This window comes from Mauremys reevesii, linkage group 10 (genome assembly GCF_016161935.1).
Source record: "Mauremys reevesii isolate NIE-2019 linkage group 10, ASM1616193v1, whole genome shotgun sequence".
In the NCBI taxonomy this organism is placed as follows: Eukaryota; Metazoa; Chordata; order Testudines; family Geoemydidae; genus Mauremys; species Mauremys reevesii.
Genome location: NC_052632.1, coordinates 74,252,647 through 74,278,073, shown reverse-complemented (window position 1 = coordinate 74,278,073; position 25,427 = coordinate 74,252,647). Strand labels below are relative to the sequence as shown.

Below are 25,427 nucleotides of genomic sequence, written 5' to 3'. Positions count from 1 at the left end.
TCCTGTCTTCCAACAGTGGCCAATGCCAGGTGCTTCAGAGGGAATGAACAAAACAGGTAATAATCACGTGATTGATCCCCTCTTGCCCATTCCCATCTTCTGGCAAAGAGAAGCTAGGGACACTTCAGAGCACGGTTTTTCATCCCTGCCCATCCTGGCTAACAGCCATCAATGGACCTATCCTCCAGGAACTTATCTAGTTATTTTTTGAACAAGTCAAACACCACTAATTTTGGATAAAGAATGGATTTGTTAAAAGATTAGACACATGTCCCCTACAATTCAGGGGTCAGAGGTCACAAAACAACCCTGAGACCCTGCAGAGGTCCTCCAGTGGAACCTGGGGAGATTAGACAACATTAAAATAGGTAACCTTAATTTTTTAATTTTTAATTTTTATTTTTTCAAAAAATGATCTACTATACAAGTAACAACTAGGATAAGTGAGGAAAGGTTAGCGAGCAACCCCACCACCCCTTTTCCATTTTGTTGTCTTTGCACACTTGACAGCAGTATGCATAGTCTATGTCACTGTTTCTGCTGCATAGTCAGTTTCTCCTGTTTGTGTTGGGATTTTAAAAACAGAGGAAAGAAACATTCAAAATACACACAACTGTAAAACCATAAATTGCCAGGAGGAATCACAGCATAGGTGAACTACATTAAAACTATTTCTAAATGTTGAAACCAACTACAGTCAAGTTGATAGTACCTATTTAAAAATGACAGATTATATATTTAACAAATTTCAGGATCTCTCAAATATGCCTACTACCCATATTGCTATACATGTCAGAAACCTGGACCCTGCTACAGGCAGACTTGGAGCCGCAAGAGGCATTCTATATGGGCTGTCAGTACCGAATCCTGAGTTTAAAAATAAATAAATAAAAAAAATAAAATAAAAATGGATGGCTTTGTGCAAGATGTCACAATCTCACAGACCTAACCTCCCTTCAGTCACTCACCATATCCAAAAGTGGCATTGCATGCTTTTCAGCCATGTCACCAGGATGAACAAAAGCATCCCAGGACACCGTGCGCTCTCCAATTTCCACTGACATGAGAAGGGGTGCACTCACTGACCCTACCTGGCATTGCCTGTGGTGCCACCCCAGAGACAACAGTCCTTAGTAGACTGTGCATTGTATTAATTAGAGTGACCATGGGCAATGGCATCACACTCGGCATTGTGTAGCGAATTTCTCAGAGCTTAATCCTGTGACTCAATGAATTTCTGAGGCAGCATGTAAGAGAACATATTAGCGTTGTGACGTACTGTTTCTCTTCTTGTCAGTGTTCACAAGTCTCTTGTCAAGTCACTACATGGTAGGCCTTTAGGATCTTTAACTTACGAGGAAAAGATCAAGCAAAATTTATTTATGTGGTCTTATCCTGCTGATAGCCCACAGCTGACACAGAAGCATGTTTATCAGTTAATTCCTCCTCACATAGAGGTCTGGGGCAGTGACCATCTTTTTGTTGTGTTTGTGCAATGCATAGTACAGTGGGGTCTTGGTCCATGACTAGCACTCCTAAACACCACCATCACCAGTTTGACTGCTACTTGCTTTTAAGGTTGCATTTACATTAAGAAAGTGGCCTACTGTATTGCTGACAATGGTGATCAGCAACAGGTCCCCTACGATGGGCCAGTTGTTAAAACTGATTTAACTACCACTGAGTGAAATCAAGATCCTCCTCCACTGACTCTCAAATCACATTTTCTGCAGTGGTGTTGAAAATAGGTTCACCTAGTTCACATTACCTCTTAGTTCAGGACAAACTGATGCAGATGACTTCTGTCAGAAACTAATTAATTTTCTAGTGCATACAGGGCTCTCAGGATGCACATCCAGAATTTGCAATACCATTCTCCTAGTAGCCAAGACAGCAAAATACATGAAAGACATGGAAGTGTAATCACTCTTGTCTGGGATTTAGGTATTGGTAGTTTAGTTTGTATATGCAATAGACACTTCAGGCCCCAGAGTGAAAGAAGGAATTTTGAAATCTCTGCAGGGACATGACAGCTAACCAGAGAGGATGAATTTTAATCAAACATCAATATGTTATTTTACAGTATTTTTCCTTGCCTTAGCAAGAATTAAAAATATTTTCATATATATAACAGATAGAAATGGAAGCATTTCCCAACAAGAAGTGACAGACCAAAGGCCAAAGAGGAGAAACTCCACTGAAGAAATGTTTATGATCAGACAGAACCACTGACTGTATAAGGAAATCTCACAGTTAAGATTTCTGAATGTCTTAAAGTCTTTTACATAATCAAGTTCCCAGACACCTAGATAGACTGAGTAATGCATATTTAAACTTGTTTTCAGTAGATTCTCCCTGCTGTACTATATACACATAAACACAGCTTTACCTGGATTGAATTAGGGTTGCACTGCAGGAAAGACCTACCAGACCAGGTTCCTTGGCCTGCTCTCCTCATGCGGCTCCTAGCTAGCAATAGCTCATAGGGCACAGAGCTAGTATAGCCAGCATGTATACTCCACCCTACAGTGCAGACAATCATGTCAGGCAGGGATGGGGTGCAGTGCTCCTGGAATCTTCAAGTGACAGATGTTCCCTTGGGGACCATTACCAGCTGATCTAAACTAGGGAGGACATGCAGACATTAGGAAGCCATTAGGAACCCCCTCCCCCAAGATACCTGACATAGCAGAGGATTTGGTCCACTGCAAAGTAAAAGGAATTAACTTACCAGCACAGTCACAATCAGTGAAGAGTCAGTGGATCAGAGTGGAGAGGGTTGGGACTAAAGATATTACAGAAAAAAGGCTTTCCAATGGCTTTACACAAGCACAAGATTATTCTTAGTTCAATGACTGAGATGGACATATTACTTCCTTTTTCCTTCAAAAAATAGATCATCAAGGGAAAGGGAGAACAGTTCAAGAAGCAGTGAGCAAAGATGGAAGCGCCAGGCTAGCTGGCCAACTAGCAAGAATTAGATTAAAATCCTGTATCCAGGTTACTTATATGACATTACCTAAACACCAGGAAGAGTTTAACCCTTAAATAATGAAGTGGGAAGGGAGAGCCTACCTGGTTCTGGAATGGAATGAAGATAAAAACTAACATAGTCATTCCAAACTCAGCACAGGGTATGTATACTCCACAGTTTAAAAAAAACTCACAGCAGTTGACTCAGGCTCACAGGGTTTGGGCTAAGGGGCTGTTTAACTACCTCGCAGGATCCTAGAACCAAGGCTCCAGCAGTAATGTCTACATCCCGATTAAACAGCCCCTTAGCCTGCACGACCAGCCAAGGATGTCTAATTGCAGTGTAGACATACCTAAAGGGCATCTCCCAAGATGGGGTTAAAAAAAAATCTAACCAAGCAGTTTTCACTATCTGCTTTAACTACTGCACAAGTTTAGAAAAAAACAAAACAAAACATACAAATAAGTTTCTTAGTCTAAAGCAAATTTTGTACAGTTTTAGAGTTTAACTGTTCTAATGTAGTAAAGTAACATCTCACTGCCCTGCAATATACACACCATACATGTATAGTTTACTAGTGGAAATAACTGATTTTCTTATTTAATTTATATGCAAATCAGACACTGCACTTACTAATTATAGGCTCTCATAATGTCTGTCTGTTTCAATACAGTAAATACAGGTACAGAACAACATTGCTTACAAGATTCCACTGCGTGCAAGTTTAGCTGGTTTACCAAGGTCTCACTATAGTAAAGACATGGTTTTTGAGTTGTTTCTCCACCCCCCCACCCCTGACCACAACACAACAAATTATATGCATCTCTAGATAATTACACAGGATAGCATTCAACTATATTTTCCACATAGTCACACAGCTTGGATTCACTAGTACTACAAAAATTACTCTTCAGCTATTGCATTCTGAAGATCACATAAGAGCAATCCTATCCACTCCCTGATTCAATGACCCTTCCCCACCGTTCTCAAAACTTTTCACTCGGTAGACTTTGAGGAGGGGTCCACCAATTACTGGTGTTGACAGGCTAGTCTGAAAATTCCTGTGCTAGATAATCCAAAATAACTAAAGGATGAGATCTGGGAAGGATCAAGTGAATCACTTCATTGTCCTTCGCTGGCAAATATGCAGATACTTACAAATGTTAGTGGGTTTAAGAATAAAAGGCAATTAAGTTTACCAAGTATTTTATGGTACATTAATATGAAAGGTACTTAAGAGGTTTGGTTTAATAGGTTTTATATGATAATAAAAACACTTCTTTAGCATGCTTCTTGTTTGTGTACTCGAAATACAGCAGTACTAATACATTGTACTAATACAGAAGAGGCTCTCTACTGCTCACACATGTTCAGAAGCCACCTGCTAACATTGTGAGCCCGTCATGATAGAGACTATCCCCACTGTGCATTTGTATGTATAACGAAGTGAGCACCCTCTCCTGAAGGGGATTGTGAATATGCTGCTGTACTAGAAACACCACATACTAACAGCGTGGCTGGCATGTGCTGGATGTAAGAGACGCCTGCTCTGGGACCCCCGGTGCGAATGCCAAGTAACACTACACACCGCGCAGCAGATCATAGGGGCTTGTGATAGCATCAGCTCGAGCTGTACTCACTCCCTCCCCCCGGTGCAATCGGACCAGCTGGCGGCGGGGGGGGGGGGGGGAAGAGGGGGAACCCGGGGTCTTGAGGACACCGAGCCTCCCGCGCACTCCCAGCGGCTCGTCAGCAAGGGGACCAGGATACACGGCCCCTATGGCGCCGTTGCAGTGGTGCCCCAGCCTTGCTCTTCTCAGCAAAGGGAGCGCTCGGCGAGCCGGGCCTAGCGATTCCCCTCAGGCCGTCGTCCAGCGAGAGCTCGGGCAGAACACGGGCGCCGGCCTCCCTCACGCGGCGCCGGGGACGGGAATGCAGGGGCCAGCGCAGCACGGCCTAGCTTGCGGACTCTACGCCCCCGCACCGCGGCCCGGGCAGGCACCCAAGGCCCCGGCCTCTGAAAGCTCCGCGCGCCCCGCAGCTCGCCCCTTCCCGCCTGTCCAGTTCTGCGCTATTCCGGCTGCCTCGGGAGGCCCAGGCCCACCCCCCGCGCCTGGAGGCCCGGCCCGGCCCAGCCCAGCCTGAGCAGGCCGAGGCCCCCGGCGGCCCAGCCACGCAGCCCCGGCCTCCGCACCTTCCTCGCTGATGTCGTCCACGAAGTCCTCGGGGTCGCTGAAGGAGATGTCGTCCTCGGGCTCCTCCGCGGGCTCGGCCTCCTCCCGCTCCTCGCCCTCCGCCTTCTCCTGCGGGGTCTGCTGGCCGGGCGGCTCCGCCTGGCTCACGCCGCCGCCGCCGCCGTCCTCCTCCTCCTCGGCAGCGGGCGGCTCCTCCCGCCAAGTGGGCGATGGCGGCGTCTCCTGCGAAGTGGGCGATGGCGGCGCCGGCTGCTCCTCCTGGGAGCCGGGCGACGATGGCGGCGGCGAAGACTCTTCCTCCCGCTGGGGGGGCCCGTCCGGCTGCTCGGGCTCGTCCCCGGACCCCTCGGCTCCGGCCGCCGCGGGCGCCTGGCTCTCCTCCGTCTCCTGCATGGGGAGGGGGTCGCTGCTGGGCCGGCCGCGCTCAGTCAGGCTCTCCGGGGAAAGGCCGGGGGGAGGGGAGACTCCTACTGCTGGGCCATGTGCGCGAGACCCGGCGGGCATGGCGAAGCAGAACACACCAACTCCTAGTGCGTGGGGAGGGGGGTGTGGGTAATTTTCCACCCAGCACCTTCCTCTCGCCACACGCTCTATAATCACCGGCCCGCTTCTCCCTCCTGCTCCCTACAGCGCCAGTCGCGACTTCAATCCCTACCTCCCATCAAAACCAAGTCTCCCTTTTTTCATACACCCGTTTGGTTTAGTCCAACATGGTGGCCCTAGGTGAGGCCTGACTGAACCATCTTGGAAGGTGGAAAGGGAGAGAGACCAAATATCCCTCTCTGTATAGATTAAAAATAAAATGCACCCTGGGTATCAGATACCGCAGCATATTTAAGACAAGGGGGCAAAGTGAGAAAACGGTGTAACAATAGGATAATATATCCCGGGTACTCCCACAAATGTTGTGTAATGGACTTGTCCAACGCGTGGACGCTACCAATGCCAATCGAAGGGAGAGTAATATGGGGCGGTAAAATTAGAAAGACCGTTTGAACCCCCAGTGAGAAGGGGTCACGTTCAGGATGGTACGGTCCAACGAGGGCCGCCACATCAGCGCTCGCTCTCTTTCACGTGGTCGGAAGAGCACTTCTGAGGGAGGTTTCCAGGCGCTGGGAACAGGGACGTGTGACCGCCATGACACTAGAGGCAAAGTATGAGCGCGAAGTGACCCTGGTGTACCAGGGTTACGATGAAACTCTGTTTTCTGTCTGGGGCAGGGACCTTGGGAAAAGGGGTACGGACTTACTCACCTCCAGGCGGGAGGGATAGCTCAGTGGTTAGAGCATTGGCCTGCTAAACGCAGGGTTGTGAGTTCAATCCTGGAGGAGGCCATTTAGGGCAAAAATTGGTCCTGCTAGTGAAGGCAGGGGGCTGGACTTGATGACCTTTCAAGGTCCCTTCCAGTTCTAGGAGATTGGTATATCTCCAATTATTACCTTTACCAGGGAGTCCCCATCCCAATGTCACACCTGAAAGGGGCTAGGCTCTGGGATACAGAGCAATGAAGCTTTAGGGCACCATCTGCAATCAAGCCACAGCCTAAATAAGGTATGGGATGATGTGCTATTCACATGGGGTCCCATGTGCAGTGAAGCCTTAGATGGATGGCCCTGAGTACGGGGACATGGGGGAGCCACTGCCTCATCAGAAGCAGTAGAAACCAGACACAAAACTGTTTTCTCTGTTACTGGTGCCTGGATAAAGAGTGGCTGAAGGTGCCATTTGCTGATGCAATGAGAGATAGTGACTGCCTCAAAACTATTTTTTTAGAAGGACATCGTCAGCTTGAAATCTAGTCATTTTGTAAATATTACAAAAGTCATTTCAGGTGACTACATCAGTTGCTGTGCCAATTTTTGTGATTTTATAATCAATCACATTTTCACCCCTTTAAAAATATCTCCTCTGCCACCAGCCAGGACACTGTCTGATGAAATGACTATTTAGGAGAAACACTGAATATAATTCTATGTAAAGTGCAAAGTCATAACATAAAACTGGAAAACTAGAGAAAAATAATTTTTCTCTAAGCTCTTTTCCGTGCTCTCTAAGTGTCATTTGTAACAATATTGGGTTTTAAATTTCAGTGTGTTTTCCCACATTTCCTACAGAGGCGATCGGCAAATTATTTTCTGAGCAAGCCCACCTATTATTTATGGGTGCATTACCTGCCAAGAAGCCATGTAAATTCTGGTAGGAACTCTTCAGGCCTAAGGCCAAAGGAAAGAAAATATGAAGTATCATTTGAAGTTTGACACGTATGATGTATTCAGAGTGGCATATATAAGTCAGGATGTGAACATGGGTCTTAGAGTTGATTGTGGATATCTTCTCAATTTTAAAGTGACATTTAGGAGAAGAAACTTGAGGGGGAAAAGTCAGGAAATCCAGATTTGTTATTTTGCAAACTAGTCACAAGATGTCACTCTAACTCCTCTCTAATCTAGCTGACTTGGTGTACAGTAACTCCTCACTTAATGTTGTAGTTATGTACCTGAAAAATGCAACTTTAAGCAAAATAATGTTAAGCAAATCCAATTTCCCCATAAGAAATAATGTAAATGAGGGAGTTAGGTTCCAGGGGAAATTTTTTCACCACACAAGACTATATATATATATATATTACAGTATATATATATATATATATATATATACACACACAGTATAAATTTTAAACAAGCAATTTAATACTGGTTGAGGCTGAGGAGTCAGAGGGTGGGATATTTCCCTTACTGCTAAATTATGAACTAGCAATTGGCTGAGCCTCAAAGGTTAACTCTCTCACTACAAGGCAGCAGGAATGTGTGTGTGTGTGTGTGTGATGTGCATTTGCCCTTTAAGTACACTGCCTTGTTAATTAGATCAGATCGCTGAGACTAGCTGCTGCAAGCTCCCTCTGTCCTGAGCCCTGATGTGTGTCCCCCCCCCCGCTCTATGGAAGATGGGGTAAGTGGGGTGCAGGGGCGGCTCTAGCAATTTCACCGCCCCAAGCACGGCGGCACGCCGCAGGGGGCGCTCTGCCGGTCGCCGGTCCCGCAGCTCCGGTGGACCTCCTGCAGGCGTGCCTGCGGAGGGTCCGCTGGTCCCGCGGCTCCAGTGGACCTCCTCCGGTGGACCTCCTGCAGGCGTGCCTGCGGCAGGTCCAGCGGACCCTCCGCACGCACGCCTGCGGGAGGTCCACCGGAGACGCCTGCCGCCCTCCCAGCGACCGGCAGAGCGCCCCCCGTGGCATGCCGCCCCAAGCACGCGCTTGGCGTGCTGGGGCCTGGAGCCGCCCCTGGCAGGGTGGAGGGGGACACTCTGATATTAGCCCCCCTCTTCCTTCCCTCCCCCCCCCCCCCCAGCAAGCAGGAGTCTCGGGGAGCAGCTCCAAGGCAGAGGGCAGGAGCAGTACATGGCAATGGGGGAAGGGACAGCTGCAATTGCTAGCCTGCTGGGTGGCTGCAGCACAGGAAACTTAGGGGAGCGGGGAGCTGCCGATCCACTCTGGTTCCAACCCCCCATCAGCTAGCTGCAATGGGCTGCTCTTCCTGCAAGCAGTAGACAAAGCAGGTGGCTGCCAAATGAAATTAGAAGGGAGCATTGCACAGCTTTAAATTAGCATGTTCCCTAATTGATCAGCAAGGTAACAGTGAAACAACATTAACTGGGATGACTTTAAGTGAGGAGTTACTGTATTTATCTGGCAGTTACATATTCTCCCCTGGGCCCCAATCCTCAATGGTATTTAGGCATCTAAATAACTTTGAGGATCTAGGCCCTGAAGCTCTTAAAGAAGGAAATTTAGAATGGGCTATTTTTATGCAATGAGGGATCCAATAATAGATTTTTTTTTTCAGTTAAATTGTTGATTTGCATATCAGGATCTTGACTTTAGTCTGCAGGAACATTAAGTGAAGGTGCTAGGGATGGAGCAGAACTACCTTCAAACTAACCATTCTTCCTTTTGTTACCACTTGAATTAAACACGACCTTTTCCCACTCTCTTTGCCTCTGCAGTCCCCCTTCATTTGCAATAACTTTCAGCTTCTCTTCTTTTTTTATTTCTTTCCATTTCTATTGAAACTGCTCCGCTGCCCATATGCCAGCTGTTTTTCACTGCCTTTTCATTGTCTCTCTTTCCATCCTTAATCAGCAGTTTCAGGATTGTGTGGGTGTGACAGAATGTACCCCTGTGTCCACACCCTACACACTGTCGTAATAATCTTTGTATAAAATAAGGCTTGTGAGGTATCATCTGAAAACTCATAATTTGCTGGTCCATATTGTTCTGATAAAATGTATGTGTCAACATTGTATGTGAAGTTATAAGATTTCCCTGTATAATGTTGTTAACATGTTCCAAACCTGGCAAACAAGTCTGTCTCAAACAAATGAATTTGTGCTCTGATTAATTTACATTTATGTAGCAAACAGCATCATCAGGCAGGAAGGGTAGACAAAGAAACTTCAAACAGGTGAGGAAAAGCAGCAGGGAACATCCTTCTCCGTAGACTGTCTGTGTCTTGAATCTCAGCCGGGATGGGGGGACTGACACTGTAAAAAGAAGGAACAAACACTCCAATGTGCCCTCCCTCTCTCTTTCTGTCCATTGATTCACTGCACCAGAACAGATAAAGAAAGCAGCCACTGAACCGCTGAAGGGGTCCTGAGATAAGAAGTCTAATTAATAAGACTGTTGAGAACATGTGGTAAGAAAACTTTGCTTTGAATTTAACATAATTTGTTAAGTTGGGGACCAGTTGCATTTTATCTTTATTTTTTTTTAACCATTTCTGACTTATTCCTCATTACTTGTAGCCCCTTAAAGCCTATCTCTTTGTACTTAATAAACTTGTTTTATCTAATGCAGTGTGTTTAAACTGAAGTGTTTGGGAAACTCTGTTTGGAACGTCAAGTATGTGCATATTATTTATATTAAAGCAATAACACACACACACAACCTGAATTGTCCAGGAGAAGGCTGGGCAGTACAGGACATACATTTATTGGGGAGGGAGGGGGAAATCTAAGAGTGAGTTGGGGTCACCCTGCAGTATAACTGAGGTTGGCATGAGCCAAGGTATGGTTGGCTAGCTGCAGCACACACAGAGATATAGCTGGGAGTAATTTGCCTGCTGGAAGCTGTTTATGAGCAGTCCAGACTGGGCTAAAGCATCAAAGCATTGTAAAGGGTACCCCAGGTTAGAGAGTAGGGATGACACAGCTACTCATTAGTCTGGATTGTACACAATGGGGGAGTTTCTAATGCTCAAGGTTTTAAGTACTGACAGTTGGGGCTGATCATGTAAACTCTTTACATACAGGAAAATGTAGGTACATACCCACTATGTTTGTAGCATTGAGCTCATTGGTTATTATTTATATTACACTAATTCCTAGGGGTATCCTATCCACTAGTCCATGTTGCCTCTTATTGTGTTTATCATAAAAATGAAGGGGTCAATGGCTTATGCTAAAGAAGACCTTTTAAACCCTATTCAGATACCATTTCTGCAGTTGGATTACATTTTTCCACAATATTTTTCTGCGTGACTACACCTATAGTGTGCAAAAGCAATTCTAAATGTAGAATGTCATATTTGTATTTGGGCATAATAATAGTTTATGAAGATAAATACAATCCAAGACTTATGGCTAAATGATTCTGCTGTATATTTTGTTTCCAAATTATACTGTATATCTACACAGAAAAGAGCATGGGGCTTGATTTTTAGAAGCGCTGAACATTCACAACTCCCTCTTCCTTTCCCGTCTATGAAAAGTACAAATGGCCTAGCAGCTCAGATATCCTCAACCCATTCCTATCACCCTGTACAGAAAAGGGCTCCTCAGCTTCAAGATAGCCCTACTGGTTTGTTAAGAAGATGGAGTATCTGTGCTGTATTCTTTTAATTTAATAGTCAGTTTTACTCTGCTTTCTATTTTATTGGGGGAGCACAGCATAAGAAGTGCTAGGGCAAGAAGGAGAATGAGAATCTTTGGGTCATTCACATCTTTTGGGTGGGGAAGCAGCATGAAAAAAATCCAAGGGAGAGTAGCATGCTCATGATTAGTGAGGTCTACAAGTCTCCCTTAGTAAAGTACCTTTCTGTGTCTCAGTTTCCCTATGTAATAATGAGAATACTAGTTACCTATCTTGCAGGAGTAAAATGAAGATTAATTAGTGAATGTATGTACAGTGGTTTGTAAATTAAAAGTGAAAAGTATTACTGTACTGTAGGTCGGTAGCATTGTAATGAGAAGATTCAGAATTCATAAATGTTAAATTTTACATTCCCTCTGCTTTCTTGGATGTGTTTTCACAAAGACCATTATGCAATATGTCTTATTTATACTAGAATCAGCCATCTACTTCCAGATTGAGAAAGAGCTATTAGTAAAATAAGATGGAGTTATGCATGTCTGAAATCCTCATCTTATGTACCTTTAGAAAATACATCTGTATGACAAGTTTCTCATGTTTGTATGCTTTATGATGCATGAAGCATACAAACAGTCTCTACTGTATTTGTATCTCATGCCTCTGTTAGAATGAAAATTATATAACTATTGATACAATATTTTCCCAATACCTTTGGAAAAGACATTAGATATTTATTTCAGTTTGTTGTTTATAGTGGTGTTGCATAGAAGTTGACATGCATCATAGGTTTATAGTGGCTAGAAAGCAAAACATTTTATTGAAAATGTTGAATTTTAGGGACATTGGGGGAACTTTCTGATTGTGTGATCAGACAGCAACAAAATTTCCATGCCATTAACAAAAATTTAGACTCCGCAACAACAACAAAAACCAAAAGTTTTCCTGCAGTCTCTCAAAGGGCAGGGCTATTGAGGTAAGAAATTTAGCCCCACTTTGACATCAATTACAGGTACCGACAGCACTGAAGGGGCTGAACTTTTCAATTAATTATTGATACGAACTTATTTGTCTGCTTAATTTGTTTCTCATAGTATGTGTGGGGATATCTACAAGGAACTTTATATCTCGAGTAGCCATTCTGGAGAGCAACCACTTTATACACCTCTACCCTAATATAACGCAATCTGATATAACACAAATTTGGATATAACGCGGTAAAGCAGCGCTCTGGGGGGGCGGGGCTGCGCACTTCGGAGGATCAAAGGAAGTTTGATATAATGTTGTTTCACCTATAACACGGTAAGATTTTTTGGCTCCTGAGGACAGCGTTATATTGGGGTAGAGGTGTAGTATCCCCTTCTGGTTTCCAGTACAATGTTGGTTCTACCTTCTAGCAAAGTCTGTCACTGTCAGGTAACTGGTTGTTGGACTGGTCACCTACATAATGTTTTTTCTACATTTTATGATGTCTTATTTATTATGAATCAATATTAAAATGTAACTGCTTTTACAGTACTCCAAGACCCTCAGTCAGCAGACAGAGATTACCACCTGTTCTAGTATTTTTGAATTTAACAAGGTTGACGGTGAGAAAGCTGATGGGTCCCAAAATTATCTTGAAGCCATGAAATTTAAGTGTGTGTGTTAAGTGCTTTGCTAAACCAGGGCCATTGTCACGTTGTGGTAGGATGGCATTTAGCTGGAATACAATGATGTCTGGATGTGATGCGCTCCTGTCAGAACATCGCAATGTTTTGTGTTGTGGCAGGACCATGCAGCATAATGGTGTTGCATCAGAAAGCCGTGGTATGGGTGTCCCTATCTCCCCTCTCTGGGTCCCCTCCCTGCCTGGGGACCCCCCCCCCCGGCCCCCTTCACTTCTCAGCCTACAAGGCCCAGCAGCCCCGGACACCTCCCCTCAGCCCGACCCAGGGCAGGCGGAGTCGGACTCTCCCGCCCCCGCTCCGCCCCCTCAGACGGGCGGGCGCTGAGGAGGAAGGGGAGGGAGGCCGCTGGGATCCCGGGCTCACATGACCGCTGGCGAGATGGACGGGGAGGTGCCCGCAGGCTCGGGGGGAGCTGGCACAGGTACGGGGCTGGGGGGCTGTGAGGGCTGCTTCGCCCCGGGAGCTGGGGCTGTCTCTCCCCCTCTCCCCACCACCGCCATCCACGGGAGCCGGGCGCAGGACGAGGGGGTGTCGGGGTCTGTCTCTCTTCCCCCCTAGACCCAAGGGAGCTGGGCGCAGGAGGAGGGGAAGTCGGGGTCTGTCTTCCTCACCACCACCCAAGGGAGCCGGGCGCAGGACGAGGGGGTGTCGGGGTCTGTCTCTCTTTCCCCCTAGACCCAAGGGAGCTGGGCGCAGGACGAGGGGGTGTCGGGGTCTCTCTTCCCCCCTAGATCCAAGGGAGCTGGGCGCAGGAGGAGGGGATGTTGGGGTCTGTCTTCCCCCCCTAGACCCAATGGAGCTGGGTGCAGGAGGAGGGGGTGTCGGGGTCTGTCTTCCCCACCACCACCCAAGGGAGCTGGGTGCAGGAGGAGGGGGTGTTAGGGTCTGTCTTCCCCACCACCACCCAAGGGAGCTGGGCGCAGGAGGAGGGGGTGTTGGGGTCTGTCTTCCCCACCACCACCCAAGGGAGCCAGGTGCAGGAGGAGGGGGTTTCGGGGTCTGTCTCTCTTCCCTCCTAGACCCAAGGGAGCTGGGTGCAGGAGGAGGGGGTGTCGGGATCTGTTTTCCCCACCACCACCCAAGGGAGCAGGGTGCAGGAGGATAGCGTGTGCCAGGGCTGTCTCTGCACCTCTTCCCTCACCTAAGAGTGTCGGGCAGAGGAGGAGGGGGTGTCGGGGTCTTTCTCCCCCCCCACCCAAGGGAGCTGGGTGCAGAAGGAGGGGGTGTCAGAGTCTATCTCTCCCTAGGGCCGGATTTCCAATTAAGCGTGTGTCTACTGTGCCTAAGGGCGCTGGCATTTTAGAGGTGCCTTACCTCTCTCAAACTGTGTGCAAGAAGATGATCAGCTAGGGGATGACAACGCTGAAGATGCTGTGCCTAGGGGCGCGTAAGGTGTAAATCTGGCCCTGTCTTCCCCACCCAAGGGAGCCGGATACAGGAGGAGGGGGTGTCAGGGCTGTCTCTTCCTTCTCTCCACCAACTGGGAGATGGACATAGGAGGTGGCAGGTTTCAGGGCTTTCTCTTTCAGTTTAACTGGGGGCGTCAGGAATGCCTTGCTCCTCCCCGCCTCCCCAAATGAGTTAGGCAGGGGAGGGTGTTTGTCAGGGCTGCCTTCTCCCCTGCCCTTACCCCTGACAAAATGCTGAGGAGGAGGCATGTAAGAGCTGCCTCCCACTCAGGAGAGCTGGGCGGGGGCCATGTGGTGGCGTGTACCTGGGCTGCCCCACTCCACCCATTTCCAAAGAGAACTAGACTCACAGTGTTGGTCTGCAGAGATGCCTCAGCCAGTCCCATTCCCCAGGGACTTGGGCTGAGGGGTATTGATGTGCCCTCCCCATATCTTGGTGATGACCAAGCCACAAAGAGGCAAACTGACGTGCCTAGTGACTCTGTGGATCATGGGCTCTGTTAGTACCTGGTTTACTGAACTAGTCTTTCCAAGGTTTTGACCTCAGGCATGAGTCGAGTCCATTCTCATCTTGTGTTTAGCCTGCCTCCTCCTGTAGGGAGAGAGCTGGTAGTGAACTCATGTATCTTGGCTGAGGTTGGTGCCTGCCTGTAAGGGAAGCTGTTACCACTGGAGGGTAGAGAGAGTTAATGGATTGCAAAGTCAAATGGTTTTTATACTGAATGAATTGTGAACAAGATCGCAGTATGTTCAGGGCACTATTTGCATTTGTTAAAGATGTGGATACATTTTTAATGGTTCCCTTCTCCATAATTTAATCTGAAAACTGAATAGTCTAGCAAACTGTGAAACACTCTCACTGGGAGTGATAGAGTGGACACTTTCATAGCTGCTAAAATGAATATTTTTTAGTGTGTATTGTTTTACTGTGGCTATGTAAGTGGATTCTGTGACACTTTAAACACTTGGTGAAATTTATGATGCAGTCTGCTAGGTACTGTCATCATAGACAGTCTGGGCAGACTCTCCATGACGTGGAATACTTCTCCTTTCCCAATTGACGCAAGCCAAAAATAAATCCTAACTTGAAAAAGACATTCAGCTGCATTTTCTTAAAACTTCAGCATTGGGAGCTGCTCTTAAGATCATGACCTTGGGTGAAACTTGCAGCACTTTCTGCCAGTGTTGGTTATCCAATGAGAAAGGGAGGGAGCTTCTGATGTCTTATTTATTTATTTTTAATATATGTTTTTTAATTCACTAGACTCCTGGTAATTAAAGATGGGAGGGTCAGTTGTATGATCATCTCCATCTCTCTGAAAGGTACGTGCGTCATTTTGTTAACCCTACAGATATGGGGTTATTGCATTTCTCCCCCTTGGTCATGTTTGTAAAATAAATCTGGGCTGTTGCTGCCAAGGACCAGTGTAAGAGATTAAAAGAAGTGTCTTTGTGAGATGGTGTTCTATAGTACCAGAGAGCAAGCTTGGTTAGGTGTGTCTGTTGTGAAAAGTTCTGATCTGGCTGCTGTAGGAGGCTTATAATGATGAAACAGTGATGGTGTTTTAGCATAGCCTGTTTCTAATCTGATTTTCTGTCTGGTACTTCTTTAACTGACTGACCTGCTCATCTTCATTTGTCTTCCTCTGACAAATCTTGTATTGTAAACCGTGGGAGTGAATCCTTATTGGGTTTTAGTGAAGGAAGCCTTGGCTGTGGAAGGGAGGGTAGACTGGATGAACTTGCAACGTTACTTTTATCTTTAGCATCGTGGTGTGGGTTTTATGGTCCCTGTTTAGTTTGAGATGGTTGAGCTCCTTTTCTGTAAACCACCATAGTTTGGCTGCGTATGCTCTAGGAAGGCCAAAGTCTTCTCTTCTCTACAATAGCGAGGCTTCAGACAGGCTGTTGATGGATTTTCTGTTGCAGGACAGGTGGACTACTAATCTGTTTGCCTTTCTTTGTCCCTAGAATGAAAGGTACTTTTTAACAGAATCTAATTATAAAAGGTTAAAAAGTAATTTATATTATTGATGCAAGTCACTCTTTCAGAAAATAGCTGGCACTAGTAAGTTAACTTTTTGGTTGTTTATGCCTGTACTGCAGCTTGTTTGGAGCTGATGATTATTATGGCTAGTCCTGAAAGCCAAGTGCACTGCTAAATCCAGATGTTTATTTTTCTTTAGTGGTAAATCTTTAACTGTGTGTGCAGACCCTGTGCACCAGAGAGGAGAGAATTGTACTGGTTGCAGGCAAGTGGAATTTGCAGTCTCCCCTCCCCCTGAAGCTTTCAGTTCTGAACATAAGGTCTGTAAATGCATTGGCTAGGAATTCTACTCTTCAATAATATTTGGAAGGGGGGTGAGAGATTGGTTTAATTGGTGTTGTCACCAAACTGGTCTTTTGCCAATGCACTTGTTTTACTGCATGATAAATCTATAGTTAAAATACTTTGTCCCTAGTTTTCGTCTTAGATAGCTGCTTCACGTGCAAGGGAGGAAAAAATGATGATAGAGCAGGATAGTTGTTTCCTTTGGATGAGGTTCTTCAGGCCTGAGTAAACAAGGCAGGGGGACTGCAGAAGCTTGACAGTTTCTAACTTTAGAACTTCTCATGGAATGTACCTAATGCAGTTTCATCTTGCTGGGGGATTCTAGCAAGGCTGCTGTGGCTGGTGACTTCCTGAAAACCATCTTTAAACAGGAAAGTCTTTTGGACAGCAGTTACATGCCTAGTCATTAAGCTCAGGTTATCTTTTGAGTTTAGGGTGCTAAGCTTTGTTTCAGTTACTGTTTACTTGCTTTTTATCTCTTGTCACACCCATATGTTAAGAGCAACAGTTTATTGATCTTGAATTGAGGATTGAAATTTGCACTGGCCATGACTTTGCTCTCTCTGTAGTCCATGGGAATATTCCTCAATGGATTCGTTCCTATAATCCTGCTATTTCTCCAATTTGTAGTTGTATCTCACTTTATTATTATTATTTGTATTATTGTAGCTGCGCATTGGGACTATGATCTTCTGCCTGGTTTGTGGATGGAATGTGCTCTGTGTACAGTATAAGGACTCCTTGTCTTATCGAGACTTGGAAAATCACTTGGCGAACAAGCAGCATGGTTGAGTGGACAGGGCACAAGGCTGGGACTCAGGAGGCTTGGGATCAATTCCTTGTTCTCACACACAATCACTGTGTGAGATTGGAGAAATAATTTAATTTGGACACAGGTTTCCCTTCTGTAAAATGGGGATAATGATACTTATCTTTTTTTGTGAAGCATTTTGAAGTCTGTGAAAGGTGCTGTAGAAATGCTAATTGTCATTATTTTATTAAACAGTCTTCAGGTAACATAGTACCCGAATGTTTTGAGTGGTGCCATTAACTCCCTGCCTGATCCACAGAATCGGAAGTGAAGGCTGGAGCAGCCCTTGCAAGTGCTGAAGCTCCAAGACACATGCTTGAGACTAAAAGGTTGTCACCAGGAATGCTTGGGTTGGACAGACATGAAAAGTGAAGAGCAAGATCTTTCTAGTCCCCACATCATAATGCTTTGTAATTATCTATTATGGAATTGAATAGGTGTCCTTTTTGGGTGTGTGGGAGGCCGGTGTGGGGTGGAGGTTGCAGGCAGCTGAATATTGGTGAGAAGGGAGGAGCAAAGATAGTATAATTCACAAGCCCTCAGCTAACAGAAGTTACAGTTGAAGGGAAACCTAATGGATAGTTTACTTTGAACCTGGTCAGAAGAATGCCTTCTCTTTCATGTTGAACACAGACCTGCATAGTAAATAGAAGACTCTCCTGGACAAAGTGGACTGGATTCTCCTGGGTCTCGCCCTGGTAGATCAGATGAATTTACAGGAGATTTAAAAACAAGAAAAACTCCTGACAGCTGAGTATCAAAAGCATCCTAGGCCCCGTGATGGGGAAAGGAAGGGCTTCCTTACAACACACTTTTAGAGTTACTGTTTTCTGTTTGAGATTTCAAACTATGTAAGACCTTTCAACATAAGATGAAGGAGGGAAAACAAATTGAATTTTCAGTTGGGGGACAAGCCAGATGTTCAAGGAAGGTTGGTATGGACAAGAAAAGAGGGGAATTAAGAGGTGAGGGGATTGAGAGGGGTTGACTGATACAGTAAATAGATTATATGTTTATTCTGTAACTCCTGAGGTTTTGGTGGAAGGGAAAGGGAAATGCTGATGAATGATACTTATATTCTTGTTTCAATGCTCCTGGCTCAGAAGTGTAAGTGAAACATCTGTTTTTGCCAAGGGGAAATCTGAGGTCTCCCCATGCATAAATGTACAGCTCTGGCTTCCCTCTTTTGAGATGTGAAGCCACCTCTTCTCCCTGAGGCTCTGACCTGTGATAATGATGAGGAAATTTCAGCTTCCCTTCCTGAAGGGTTAGCTTTGTTGCTTCCAGAACATTTTTTGTCGTCTTGTAGGAAATCTGCTGTTGCTAACATAATAACTACTTCTATGGCACCTTATATTGGATGCCTAAGCCCTTTAAAACCATGAATTAATTCAGCCTCAAAACCCACTAGTGAGGTAGGGAGTTGTTAGTTGTTATCCATCTGTAAAATGGGGATAACAAAGTTTGGAGAGTTTGACTTGACAGAACTTGACCAGGAATAAAACTCCTATCCCTTGATTCTATGTCCTGTGCCTTAACCACTAGACCAGGGATTGTCAGCCTTTGGCACTGGGCCCGTCAGGGAAATCTGCTGGCGGGCTGGGACTGTTTGTTTACCTGCAGCATCCGCAGGTTCGGCCGATCGCAGCTCCCGTTGGCTGTGGTTCACCATTCCAGGCCATTGGGGGCTGTGAGAAGTGGTGGCCAGCACATCCCTCGGCAGCACATTACCTGCCCGCCAGTGGCTTTCCCTGACGGGCCGCGTGCCAAAGGTTGCCGATTGCTGCACTAGACAAACCTTCCTCTTTTAAAAGTAAATGTGCATACATGCATGCATACAAAAATGATGTAGTGTAGCAAAGAGACCTGCACTGGCAGGTGGAATCTGCACAATATGGACTTGGAGGTCTTGTGATCCCATGGATGACCAGTTATAGAGAGTGCAAATTGGGAGTCTTCCTGTCTTGTTGAACTAGGTGCATGCATGCAGGAATTTATCAATGACTTGCCATTACTGCAATGGATGGATGGTATCCATGACTATTTTTACCCATATTTGTGTATCTTGACATAAGAGTGCAAAAAGAGCAGCTTCCTTTGAGTTATTCTCTAGGTAAAGGGATGGATTGCAGAAGGTAGCTAAATTCCTTCTGTTTGTTACTAACACTCCCTTATACTGTCATGGAGCACTTCATACCTGATATCTCTGGTATATATACTGTCCTATATATGTAAACCTTACTATATGGTGGTCTGCTGAAATCGAAGGGAATGTTTTCACAGGTGTAGCTGTGCAGTTCTACACAGGGCATACATAACAAGAAGGGTTAAATATTTTATTATTTCGAAGGGGGTACTTTTAACTTCTATCAGTTGGCTGAATGCAGCTTCTCATACCAATGAATTCACACCATTATTCACTAGTTCAGGCCAAGAATCTTGGGTCTGTTCCTAAACTGGTTTCTTTGTCAGTAGAGTGAAAAATGTTGAACAGCTTTAGAGTGTGTTGTTCTTTAGGGTTAATATTAATTCTCTAGTAGTGTTTTTCCCAAAATACTGGCAGCTGTTCTGAAGTTATCCTTTTGTGTTCTCTGACTGTTGGTCTGAGAACACAAGCAGCACAAGTGCAAGTTTAACCTGCTTGGTCACCCAGGTTGTATTACACATGCTGATGTTTTTGAACAATTATTGTTAATATGAGGGCTGTCAAGTGATTAAGAAAAATTAATTGCACGATTAATTGCACTGTTAATAATAGAATACCATTTATTTAAATGTTTTTGGATGTTTTCTACATTTTCAAATATATTGATTTCAGTTACCACATAGATTACAAGGTGTACAGTACTCACTTTGTATTTATTTTTGATTACAAGTATTTGCACTGTAAAAAAACAAAAGAAATAGTATTTTTCAGTTCACCTAATGCAAGTGGTGTAGTGCAATCTCTTTATCTTGAAAGTTGAACTTACAAATGTAGAATTATGTACAAAAATAACTGCATTAAAAATAAAACAATGTAAAATTTTAGAGCCTCAAGTCCACTCAGTCCTACTTCTTGTTCAGCCAATCGCTCAGACAAACAAGTTTGTTTACATTTGCAGGAGATAATGCTACCTGCTTCTTCTTTACAATGTCACCTGAAAGCAAGAATAGGCGTTCTCATGGCACTGTTGTAGTCGGCGTCGCAAGATATGTATGTGCCAGATGCACTAAAGATTCATATGTCCCTTCATGCTTCAACCACCATTCCAGGGGACACGCATCCATGCTGACCCACCCATTCTGGGGTTCTGCTCAATAACAATCTAAAGCAGTGCAGACTGATGCATGTTCATCTTCGTTATCTGAGTCAGCTGCCACCAGCAGAAGGTTGATTTTTCCTTTTTGGTGGTTTGGGTTCTGTAGTTTCCTCATCGGAGTGTTGCTTTTCTAAGGCCTGGTCTACACTAAGGGGGGGGGGGTCGAACTAAGGTACGCAAGTTCAGCTACGCGAATAGCGTAGCTGAACTCGAACTACCTTAGTTCGAAGTACTCACTCGTCCAAACGCCGTGGGATTGAAGTCCGCGGCTCCCCCGTCGACTCCGCCACCGCCGTTTGCGGTGGTGGAGTTCCGGAGTCGACGGGAGCGTGTTCGGAGTTCGAACTATCGTGTCTAGATTAGACGCGATAGTTCGAACTCCGAGAAGTTGAACGCTACGCGTCGACCCGGCAGGTAAGTATAGACGTACCCTAAGACTTCTGAAAGCATGCTCCACACCTTGTCCCTCTCAGATTTTGGAAGGCACTTCAGATTCTTAAACCTTGGGTTGAGTGCTGTAGCTATCTTTAGAGATTTCAGGGGAACGTGAGGTACCTTCTTTGCATTTTGTCACATCTGCAGTGAAAGTGTTCTTAAAATGAACAACGTGCTGGGTCATCATCCGAGACTGCTATAACATGAAATATATGGCAGAATGTGGGTAAAATAGAGCAAGGGACATACAATTCTCCCGCAAGGAGTTAGTCACAAATTTAATTAACACTTTTTTTTTTTTTTTTTTTTTTAACAAGCATCATCAGCATAGAAGCATGTCTTCTGGAATGGTGGCTGAAGCATGAAGGGGCATATGAATATTTAGCATATCTGGCACATAAATACCTTGCAGTGCCGGCTACAAAAGTGCCATGCACATGCCTGTTCTCACTTTCTGGTGACATTGTAAATAGGAAGAGGGCAGCATTATTTCTTATAAATGTAAACAAACTTGTTTGTCTTAGCGATTGGCTGAACAAGAAGTAGGACAAAGTGGAATTGCAGGCTCTGAAGTTTTACATTGGTTTGTTTTTGAGTGCAGTTATGTAACCAAAAAAATCTACATTTGTAAGTTGCACTTTCACCACAAAGAGATTTCAGTGCAGTATTTGTATGAGGGGAATTGAAAAATACTATTTCTTTTGTTTATCATTTTTACAGTGCAAATATTTGTAATAAAAAATAATGTACACCAATTTCAATTACAACACAGAATACAATATATATGAAAATGTAGAAAAAACATCCAAAATATTTAATACATTTCAATTGGTATGCTGTTGTTTAACAGTGCCATTAAAAGTGCAATGAATTGCGATTAAAATTTGTAATCATTATTAATTTTTTTAGTTAATCGCGTGAGTTAACTGCGATTAATCAACAGCCCTAGTTACCACACACATAAATGTGTATTATCATAATTGATGCATGCACGCATAGACATGCATGCATCGACAGTCTTGCAATTTAAATAAGCTACAAAACATTTCAGGAGAGATTGGGTCTGGGGATTATTGATGAGGAGAAGGGATTCTTTAAAGAGGTGGGTGTTAGGCAGGGGACTAGGAAAATAAGGGGGTGCTTGATAATAGATGAAGACAGGAAGAGTATTGCAGGTTTTAGGAGTAGCATGCTAAAATTTTGATGGGTAACACATGTCTGGCAGAGATCCTCAAGATGGGCTTTCATTCTGCATTTTTTCCCCTAGTGTGCAGTGTGAGCCCTAAACCCCATGAGGAATCTAAGGCCATTCACATTATTAACCCTTTGGAAGCTGAATACTTTTCATAGGGTTGCTCTGAACATTAATTTGGGTGGATTTATGCCAGTGTTCTGAGGGTTACAGCTAAATGTTGGAGGATTCAAGATTCCTCCTGCAGGTTCTTTTCCCCTATGGTCCTCAAATTTTGGATGCCTATCTTTCCCCTCCTGTCTGTTTCTAAGGATTGCCATTTCTTGCTGAATCTCTGGTTTGGAGGAGTGCAAGTGTCTTATTGTGGAATTTTTACTTTATTTGTCAGCAAGTAGGGTGATGGGGAGTGAATACTGGCATACGGAGGAGGGGGTTTTACATTAGCGTTGGTTGACCCTGTCCTCTCAGAAAATGGGTGGGTCACATTTTAACCAGTCCCTGGTTAGAAGATTGTTTTCCTGTCTTTCTTCCTCTGAACGTGAGTTACTCACATGACAGCGCAGAGAACCATGGAGTTCTATGTGAGGTGCTCAGATAGCCCTGAGTCTACACATGACATAAGTTATTAAATAACCTGAAGGTGGAAAAGGGAGCTCTCAGCGAATTGGGTTCAGGTATGGGGCAGGGATACAATAAGTCCTCTCCACAATGGGATGTTCAATTGCATGTTTTTATAGATTCACAGATTTTTATTACCAGAAAGGACCATTAGATCATCTAGTCTCATCTCCCTGTGTATCATAGGCTACTAAATTTCACCCAGTTATCCCTGTATTAACTTGTGTTTGGCTAAAGGATATCTTTCAGAAAGGCATCCAATCTCCATCAAAAGATGGAGAATCCACTTACCGTAGGACAAGGGCTGAAATGCTATATTCTGCATCTGGAGACAGTTACTTTAAGCATGCCCTTGCGCCAGGCCTCCTTACTCTGTAATTTGGAACAAGCACTGGGGTATTTGTTATGTAAATGGTGCTGCCTGTGTATGCTGCACTGGGAGAACTCTGCCAAATAGAAAACCAGTCTGTGTCCCAAGGAGTTTCCAGGCTAAATGCATGAGAGGGTACAAATCAAGAGAACAAACTCAAGCTGTCCCAGTATGGTCACTATTGCTAGAATGCTTCATGGGAATAGGTGGATATTCAGAAGCCTTGTGGTGGTGGTGGTGAGTTTGGTATGCTTCAGAAGGCTGCTACAGATGTCTGAGGCAGCATGGAAGAAGGCCTGAAGTCAGAAGTGGGTGAAGTTGCTGAAGAGTGGTTAGGAGAGAAGCTTGGATGGCTCAGAGGGCCTGTGGGGTGTGGAAGGAGAAGAAATACCCAGCTTCTTACACTCAAAGAGCTTCTGAAGCTGATCTAACTAGTGATTAGTCTCCCTGATGAGACAGTATCTCTGTGAAAGAAGCTGTGGCCCCAAATTGTACACCTCCTAAGAAGGCAACCAAGTAAGTAATTGAAAATCCCCCTTGGTGTTGGATTAGGAAAGGAGAAATCATCTCTTTCTGGGGCTCTTCTGGTTGTAGGAATGTGAATTAATTCTGTGGATTGATTTTTAACATTATGGGATGATTTGAGTCTGTTGGGTACTGTTGACTGAAGTGCTGCCCTATCAAAGATGAAATGGGGGAGGCTTCTTCTACTGCATTAGAGAACCTGTCTTTTACCTCACTACTTTTGTCCTGACCTCACTGTTTTCTACCTCTCCTTCCCTCTTTCCTAGTCCAGTAGAAGCCTTTGTAGCATCTGTCTCTTGGCTGGAAGGACAGATATGTTGCAATGTCATCCAGGAGTAAACAATATTAACATTAAATCAGATTGCACTGTTTTCTTCCAAGTTACTGGCACGTAAATCTTCTAGAAGCTATTATATAGGCAGTTGCCAGGTGATTTGTTATCTTGAGCAATGCTGAGGTTTCAAGGCTCGCTTCTTTGAGTCACATTAGCAGGAATGTGACGACTAACTAGACTTGTGGGGTATGGTCATTTGTCCTGGATTTGGTTTGCTTTACTTAACAAAAGTCAAATATCTGTGGAAAACTGAACAAAGTGCCTGATCTCTTGAAGCAGTGTGTCGGTGGAATTGCAGATGGACTAGTTTTCTGCTTTATCTGGGCTTACAGCAAACAGGATGTAAAACCTTATCATAAGGACAGGGCTTTCAAGTTAAGAAAAGGAACCTTTGATTCTGCCTTCTATGAATGAATTTCCTTTTCCATACCCTAGTGTTATACCCTATTCCGTGCCCTTCTGTTGAGCTATTACTTGAAGCCCCTCTGTTATGTCACTGGAGGATGTTAACATCTATTGATCCTAAACTAGCTAGCTCTTTTCTGCTCACAAATGTTTAGCCCAGTTCAGCCAGCTTGGCTGCTTGGAAGGATAGCATGGTTATAGCTTCCCTTTACAGTGGGATTGGAAACAGGAAAGGAATCTCTATTTCCCATGACCTGGGAAGCACTTATATGAATTTACCTGTTGCATAGTATGTGTAATTATGCAGTAAAGTCAAGGTGTGTAGCTGAGCTGCAGTATTCTAGTAAGGGAGTACCCCAGATTATCACCCCCTTTCTGTATTAGGTTGTTCCCTTGGGAAGTGCTCTGTATTTCAGAGCCATTCTGAGTCACTGATAATGCATTGCTTAGAATTGTTGGGGAACCTGTCTGTCCAAACTGCACAGCTGGGTGCTTGATTTCATTGTAAGAAGCCTCACCACCTAGGATGCATAACCCTTGGTATGTGAAGTTGGAATCATATCCAGAGCTTGCTCTGAGTGAAAATTTGCCCAGTTGGCTGCCCTATTCAGGAAGCCTCTTGTCTGGAGCTTCAGTGCATGGAGGTGCTAAAGTTATTAATGGGGCTAATTAATTTCCACATACCCCACTGTACTATCATAGAGATTAATTAAGTTCTGTCAAGTGAAGTGCCTCCTTTCTTTCTAAGGCAGGGGCAGGCAAACTTTTTGGCCTGAGGGCCACATCGGGTTTCCAAAATTGTCTGGAGGGCCGGTTAGGGGAGGCTGTGTCTCCCCAAACAGCCAGGCATGGCCCGGCCCCTGCCTCCTATCTGACCCCTGACGGCTACCCCGGGACTCCTGCTCCATCCAATCACCCCTTCTCCCTGTCCCCTGACCACCCCTGGAACTCCTGCCCCGACTGCTCTCCGCCACCCCAACCAACCTCCC

The 25,427-nt window shown here is 45.0% G+C and overlaps 2 protein-coding genes across 5 annotated transcripts in view; one reads left to right on the top strand and one right to left on the bottom strand.

Annotated features, from left to right (window-relative positions):
* The window catches only part of EIF3B (eukaryotic translation initiation factor 3 subunit B), a 37,406-nt gene extending 31,566 nt beyond the window's left edge, over positions 1 to 5,840 (bottom strand). Inside the window, exon 1 of the mRNA XM_039492874.1 lies at positions 5,169 to 5,840. Coding sequence (XP_039348808.1) covers positions 5,169 to 5,673 — 505 coding nt within the window. The 5' untranslated portion in view covers positions 5,674 to 5,840. The remainder of the gene's footprint in view (positions 1 to 5,168) is intronic.
* Positions 5,841 to 6,042: 202 nt separating this feature from the next.
* The window catches only part of SNX8 (sorting nexin 8), a 37,570-nt gene continuing 18,185 nt past the window's right edge, over positions 6,043 to 25,427 (top strand). Inside the window, exons 1-2 of one of the 4 annotated variants that reach the window (XM_039492877.1) lie at positions 6,043 to 6,323; positions 9,781 to 9,863. Coding sequence is in view for 2 of the 4 variants with exons in the window: in XM_039492875.1 (XP_039348809.1) it covers positions 13,069 to 13,126 (58 nt within the window). In the remaining 2 variants the exon portion in view is untranslated. Of the gene's footprint in view, positions 6,324 to 9,780; positions 9,864 to 12,926; positions 13,127 to 15,382; positions 15,438 to 25,427 lie in introns of those variants that run through there. The other 3 variants (XM_039492878.1, XM_039492875.1, XM_039492876.1) reach the window with 3 other exon arrangements.